Here is a 7,601-nt window from a genome sequence, read left to right on the forward strand (position 1 = left end):
AACAGATAACCAAAGAGGTAAACTTCCTAGTTGTGGACTGTTTGTCCTCATACAATACTATCATTGGAAAACCGACTCTAAACAGTTGGAAGGTAGTAACGTCTACCTACCATTTATCTGTTAAGTTCCCAACAGATCATGGAGTAGGTCAAGTGCAAAGAGATCAATTGGCCACCAAAGAATGTTATCTAGCCATGTTGGCTATGGACGAGCACATGCGGACAATGAGCATAGACGAAAGAATAGTTACCGCGGAGCCCACAGAATTTCGGCAGACATTTTATATTACCTTGTCTTCGAACAAATGAGGCTTGGACGAGATCAACTTCATCCAGTAAATTTGCCATTGGTAGGATTTGGAGGGATGAAAGTGCTACCTGTGGGTACCATTATATTACCTATGGTTGTAGGAGCGTATCCACAGCAGATAACCAAAGAGGTAAACTTCCTGGTTGTGGACTGTTCGTCCTTATACAACGCTATCATTGGAAGACCGACTCTAAAAAGTTGGAAGACAGTAGCGTCTACCTACCATTTATCTTTTAAGTTCCCAATCGATCGTGGAGTAGGTCAAGTGCAAGGAGACCAATTAGCTGCCAAAGAATGCTATCTAGCCATGTTGGCTATGGACGAGCACATGCAAACGATGAGCATAGATGAGAGAAGAGTTACTGTGGAGCCCACGGAAGTGTAAGCCTGTTCGTCAGAAGAAAAGAGTTTTTACTCTTGAGCAAGATAACGCCATTAAATAAGAAGTCTAGAAGTTGACCATGGCAAAATTTTTCTGGGAAGTTTATTACCCAGACGGGTTGGCTAACATGGTGATGGTCAAGAAGGCAAACGACAAATGAAGGATGTGCATGGACTTCACCAATTTGAACAAGGCTTGCCCCAAAGATAGCTACCCGTTGTCACGTATTGACCAGCTAGTAAACTCAACTACAGGTCATAAATTGCTAAGTTTCATGGACGCCTTCTCAAGTTACAATCAAATAAGGATGGACGAGGTGGATCAAGAGAAGACATCCTTCATTACTAGTCAAGGTCTATTTTGCTACTAGGTGATGCCTTTCGGTTTAAAGAACTCGGGGGTAACTTATCAAAGGTTGGTTAAACATATGTTTTGTCCATAGATTGGACGGGATGTGGAAGTTTATGTAGATGATATGTTGGTAAAGAGCTTGGATGAGGAAAAGCATTTGGATGACCTTCACGAGACCTTCGATACACTTAGACGATATAACATGAAGTTAAATTCGAGCAAGTGTGCTTTTGGAGTTTTGTTAGGAAAGTTTCTTGGGATCATGGTTTCACATAGAGGAATTGAAGCAAATCCTAATAAAATTCAAGCGATACTAAATATGGAACCACCAAGGAATGTCAAAGAAGTCCAATCTATCACCGGGCGAGTTGTCGCCCTTAACAGATTGGTATCAAAAGCTATTAACAAGTGTTTGCCATTTTTTAAGGTTCTCAAGAAGGCATTTAAATGGAAAAATGAGTGTCAAAAGGCCATTCAAGACCTCAAGGCCTATCTCACAATAGCTTCTCTGTTGAGCCCGTCTATACCAGATGAAGAATTATACTTGTATTTGGCAGTGTTTCCACATGCAATGAGCTCAGCATTAATTAGAGAAGAGGGGAAGATACAAAAGCCAGTTTATTATACAAGCCAAGCATTGAGATGAGCAGAAGGACTGTACCCGATGATGGAAAAACTAGCTTTTGCTTTGGTTACAGCGTCCAAGAAGTTAAGACATTATTTTCAGGACCATGTCATCAATGTCTTAACAGATCATCCACTCAAGAAGGCAATGAACAAGTTGGAAGCTGCAGGACGCCCAATCCAATGGGCCATAAAACTTAGTGAGTTTGATGTCGAGTACCAACCAAGAAGCGCTATAAAGGCTCAAGTATTGGCAGATTTGATTGTAAAGTTCACTCCCAACCAAGGTGGGTTAGAAAAGATTGATGAAGCTTAGAGGTGGGTCGTCTATGTAGATGGTTCGTCCACATTATATACAGGAGGAATTGGAGTTGTACTAAAATCCCTTAAAGGGGACAAGTTGAAATATGCAGCTCGTCTACAGTATCAGACAACCAATAATGAAGCTGAATATGAAGCTCTCCTTAAAGGGTTGGAATTGGCTAAGTCCCTTAAAGGCAGAGTCAGTAGTCATCCATGGAGATTCTTAGTTGATCATAAGTCAAGTAAATGGAATATGTGAAGCTAAGGAAGACCGAATGAAGAAATATTTTAGACAGGTGAAGAGTGATGGAAAAATAACATGTTTGTATTGCATACAAAACATATGCAATGGAAAAACAACGGATCTACTTCATTCATAAATGTTAACATGCACTATGTAAGTTTCAGAATATAAGAACGAGAGAGTGTACCTTGAAGCGATGAATTTCAAAACTGAAGATCAGAAGCACTTGGGAACACTTTCAATCTTCACTCCAATTCCACTAACGCCCAAAATGTGTGGTCTCTCAATCAATTCCAAAGGGAGAATGTCAAAAAGTCTAACACTTTTTACACACCTTTTCACAATAGTGTTATTGTATGTTCACTACAGAAAATTCTGTATGTTTCTCCCTTTGTATCTAACTGATTATCTAATTGGGCTGGCCTTTTGGGCCTTTCCAATTGGGCTTAAGTGTATGGCTTGGAGTCGGACCGAAAGGGACCAATAAGACACTAGCTTTAATGGGTCTTGGGCTTTTCTGTCAACTCTTGACAAGTCCAAAGTTACCATTAACTATATTTAATACCACTATATAAATATAGTTTCAATCAAGGCTTTATTTATAAATTATATCCCAAGACTTTATTGTACATGCAACCCGTTCATAAAATATTCGTAGTAATACAAAATCATGAAAAAAGACTGCCACTTTGTAGATTACTACATATTAATTCCTTGAGTATCCGGTTTAATCCTTTAAAGTTATTTATCATATATTTATGAAATTCAATTCTATAAATATATACGTTAGGCCTAACTCTCTAAATAACTGAACCCATTAAACTTATCTCAAGGGAATATTTTATATCTCCGTTAAGAGACTATGAATTCCATCTTGAGAATATATGTTTCATCAACACTAAGTGTGATTGCCCAACATACTAAGGTTTTGACTGTAACAATAGATCTCACTCTTGATATATCAAAGCAACCTACACTTCATAATCAGGTCCATTATCCTCTCAGGATCAAGAGTTTATGTAAATATAAGTCGTGAATTTATTATATAATTGACAGTCATTAGGAGAATAATAAAACTCACAGCGGTCCAGTTCAATATGTCTTAACTCTTAAAACATATCAACATACCAACTAGAAATTTTCATTTCCATCATCAAGACAAATCATCTTAGTTGATATATTATAGTCTTCGCAAATGAAATGCCCAATTTCATCACCAACTACAAACTATAATTTTGAGTTTACAAAGAATTTGTGACTTATATCTTCTATGACTAAATCACATAAATCACATACAATGCATCTCATGGACTATATGATAATATCTGAATGTTCATGTTACCATTATTTTTAGATAATAATAAAACAACTTTATTAAACACAACATTAAGTCATGCATAATGTCATAAATAATAACATACATAGCATCATATAATAGGATTTAAGGGCACTAATACTAACAAAGAGGATTGTCAAAAAATTTAAGGAAGCTAGTTTTGTTCAAATCCCAAGGGAGGAAAATACAGAAGCAGATGTTTTGGTGAAGGTAGCTTCGACAGAGAGGGCTATGGACAAGTGTGACAAAGTCTAATACATGCGAAGCATAGACCTTCCAGAGGTACAACAAATTGAAGGAGAAGAAAATTGGACAACTCCAATAGTAACTTACCTCAAAGATGGAAGGCTTCTAGAGGACAAGGACAAGGCTAGAAAGTTAAGGATCAAAGTTGTTAAGTTTATCCTCATAGACAAGGTATTATATAAAAGAGGCTTCTCTAAGCCCTACTTAAGGTGCTTAGCTCCGGACGAGTCAAACTATGTGTTGAGGAAGGTTCATGAAGGAGCATGTGGAAACCACTCAGGAGCAAGAGTGCTACTCCATAAAGTCATCTATGCAGGTTATTACTGGCCAAATATTCAAGCAGGTGCTAAGGTTTATGTCAAGGTGTGTGACCAGTTTCAACGTTACAACAACGTCCCTAGACAACTGTCAAAGTATCTTACCTCGATGATGGCCCCATGGCTCTTTGCATTATAAGAACTGGATATTTTAGGTCCTTTCTCACTTGGAACCAGGCAAATGAAGTTTTTGGTAGTAGGGATCGACTACTTTACTAAATGGGTGGAAGCTAAACCAGAAGGCAAGTTCTTCTTTAGCAAGGAGTCAGCAATATATGCCCTTGAGCATGTCACTTGACTTATGATCAACTGAGAATCTCTGTGGACGACTATTGACTTTGTTCACAGTTGATTTGTTGAAGATGACTATTCAATTTGTTGATTTTCTTGGAGTAGAAAATTTTAATTTTATTATCAACCCTTTGTTGATTGATGTTGCAAATAAATTGAAAGTAGATGAGAAGAAAATTTCTGCTACACTTTATGAAGGATTCAAGTTTCACAACAAGATCAAGTCATTAAAGCATTCGAATTATTTGTTTATTTGGAGCGGAAGATTTTAGATTTCAAAGATGAACTCGAGGACGAGTTTGTTTCAAGTGGAGGGGTCTGATGTAGAACATAATTTACTGTTTAATTATTGTAATTTATTATTTTTGGTATTTTTATTTAAAAACGTTATTTTAGGTTTAGGTGATTTATTTCCTTGTTTTTAGGTGCATTTAATGCTTTTTAGGTCAAATTTGATTCCTGATATGGTAAGGTATCAATTAGGAGTTATTTTAGAATATATTTTCTTGTCTGTCAAGTTTTATGGAGCCCTTAAATAGGCTCTGAAGTCTGTAAACGTTTTTCATTATATATTATTGAATAAAAATTAGAAAAGGTGAGGCTTTGCTCTTCTTTTGGTTCTTCAAGAATTATGAACTTATCAGGGATTCTTCTTTGTGGCGTTCAAACTTTATACCTTTGGTTCGTGATTCATTATAATCATTGGGTCAAGGTGTCATACTTATACCTTTGGTTCGCGTTTCGATTATAAACGTAGGGTCAGGGTTTCTATCAAAAATCTGAATTTTAGCTTTCTTGGGCAAGTATTCCAATATTTTTGTTGGGTCTCAAAGCGTGTCGATTGAGGTTCGCATCATATTCCTATATTGTTTGTTGGGTCTCAAAGTGTGTCAATTGAGGTTCGCATCAGTTTGAGGGGAAAAAGGGAGTATGGCCAGACAAGCTACCAGGTGTTCTATGGGCATACAGGACGACCGTAAGGACCCCTACGGGGGAAACCCCTTTCAAACTAGCCTACGGGAGCGAAGCTGTGATACTTGTAGAAGTGCCCATGGCAAACCTCAGGGTGATGAAGTATCAGGATGAGGGTAATGAAGAGCAACTCTGTCTCAACCTTGATCTGATAGATGAGGTAAGGATGAACGCAAAGCAAACGATAGCAAGGTGTAAGAACCTTATGGCTAGAAAATATGATGCAATGATGAAACCCAAGTGTTTTAACATTGTGGACCTCGTCCCAAAAAGGGCCTCTTTGGCAACTAGAAACCCAGCCCATGGGAAACTAAGATCTAATTGGGAAGGACCCTATAGGGTTATTAATTGCAAGAGACAAGGATCTTATTACTTAGAAGCCCTGGACGGGAGAAAGTTGGAGCACCCCTGGAATGGTGAGCATTTAAGAAGATATTACCAGTAGGATATCAGCCAGGACGAGTATCGCTTTGGACAAGATCATCCTATGCGTTGTGGTTACCTGGACGAGTCGAAGTTATGTGTTTGCTTTTCACTACCTGTGTTTCTTATTAGTATTATATGTTGTGTTTTAATTCCTTAAAGGTGCATGTTTCTAAACTATGCACTATCTATGGATGAAGTCATGGACTTTGTTTGTTTGTATCTTTAATTCCCTAAAGGCACCAGGTTCTAAGCATGTGCCAAAATTTGTGGACGATGTTTTGTAAGTAGTGTTTGGATTTCCAATGTGTAATGTTGCGTGAATTTTCAATTCTTATGATGATAATGCACTATTTAAAACTAATCTACAAGAAGGCAAAAAGACCTAGGGTGTGTTTGAATAACCAATGGATGAAGAAAAACCTAAAGTATATTTGTCCAACCAATGGACGAGACAATGCATGCACGCAAGAGTGTTCAAGAGTCCATGGATAAATGTAACTGGCCAAAACAGTCCAAATTTTTGGACGAGTAAAGGCTAAAACATCTTGCTAAAAGATGATTGTAACCCATCCAGGATATGGATGAGCATCAGATGAGAATCAACAAGCATTCAAGGATCCATTGCATGTTCCAGTTGGGCCTATTACAAGAGCAAGATCCAAGAAGATCAAAGAAGCACTTAATGGGCTGATTCAAGAGATTTGGGCTGATTCTAGCACAGGACATTCCAAGCTTGGTCCAAAGGAAGATGAAAATGTAATAAATTTAATTCAAGCTATTGAGGGTTGATTTGGCTTAATTGGGAGTGATTTATGGCGTGGATTAGTGGCTGATTGACTTTTCAGCTCTATATCAGTCAATGGAGATTTTTTCCTATTCTGGAGCTGCTATTTCAGACCAAATCTACTTGAATTTAGGGCTTTTATTATTTAGAACGTTTTTTAAGTATTTTCCCTATTTCTAGGTGCATTTAATGCTTTTTAGGTCAAATTTGATTCCTGATATGGTAAGGTATCAATTAGGAGTTATTTTAGAATATATTTTCTTGCCTGTCAAGTTTTATGGAGCCCTTAAATAGGCCTGAAGTCTGTAAACGTTTTTCATTATATTATTGAATAAAAATTAGAAAAGGTGAGCCTTTGCTCTTCTTTTGGTTCTTCAAGAAATGTGAACTTATCAGGGATTCTTCCTTGTGGCGTTCAAACTTTATACCTTCGGTTTGTAATTCTTTATAATCATTGGGTCAAGGTCAACTTATACCTTTAGTTTGCGTTTCGATTATAAAAGTTGGGTCAGGGTTTCTATCATAAATCTGAATTTTAGCTTTCCTGGGTAAATATTCAAATATTTTTGTTGGGTCTCAAAGCGTGTCGATTGAGGTTTGCATCAACATTAGAACCAGATGGCAAGTCTTCGGACAAATAAAGCTGGTGAAGGCAATGCCATTCATAAGATGAGTTACACTTGTAAAATATAAAGAATGGTAAAAACATTGAACATGAGGAAACTTAACATGGACGAGCTATATGCCTCCATGAGTAGACAGACAATAAACCAGTGTAATATAGGTGATGTAATTAAAGAAAATTCATCCATAAAATAACATGGTCAATAGTAAAATAAGAAATAATGAAAATAAACATTCATTCATAAAAAGTCTAGACAAGGGTAGACAACCACCGTCCAAAAACCCTTAAATAGAGTAAAAGCCTAAAAGGTAAATGTTTGGAAGCTCGTCCTAAAAGATTATAGACGAGTGAAATGTACTAAGATAAAATTAAAATGGCCCAAAACAATGGA

At 37.1% G+C, this 7,601-nt stretch overlaps 2 protein-coding genes across 2 annotated transcripts; both read left to right on the forward strand.

Moving 5' to 3' along the window:
- Positions 1-304: 304 nt before the first annotated feature.
- On the forward strand, positions 305-1,688 carry LOC142639699 (putative mitochondrial protein AtMg00860). The gene is made up of 2 exons (XM_075813843.1): positions 305-439; positions 1,134-1,688. Exons 1-2 carry the CDS (start codon positions 305-307, stop codon positions 1,686-1,688), a joined length of 690 nt encoding a protein of 229 aa, XP_075669958.1.
- A 2,119-nt stretch (positions 1,689-3,807) lies between these two features.
- On the forward strand, positions 3,808-4,251 carry LOC142639700 (uncharacterized). Its single transcript, XM_075813844.1, has one exon. It carries the CDS (start codon positions 3,808-3,810, stop codon positions 4,249-4,251), a length of 444 nt encoding a protein of 147 aa, XP_075669959.1.
- The last annotated feature ends 3,350 nt before the right edge of the window (positions 4,252-7,601 follow it).

This window comes from Castanea sativa, chromosome 6, assembly GCF_040712315.1.
Source record: "Castanea sativa cultivar Marrone di Chiusa Pesio chromosome 6, ASM4071231v1".
Classification (NCBI taxonomy): domain Eukaryota; kingdom Viridiplantae; phylum Streptophyta; class Magnoliopsida; order Fagales; family Fagaceae; genus Castanea; species Castanea sativa.

Bases quoted from the DNA above. Each gene is read 5' to 3' on its own strand.
- LOC142639700 (XM_075813844.1), top strand. From the start codon at position 3,808: ATGCGAAGCATAGACCTTCCAGAGGTACAACAAATTGAAGGAGAAGAA.
- LOC142639699 (XM_075813843.1), top strand. From the start codon at position 305: ATGAGGCTTGGACGAGATCAACTTCATCCAGTAAATTTGCCATTGGTA. The intron at 440-1,133 runs GTAAACTTCCTG...TTTTGTCCATAG, and splicing joins CACAGCAGATAACCAAAGAG to ATTGGACGGGATGTGGAAGT.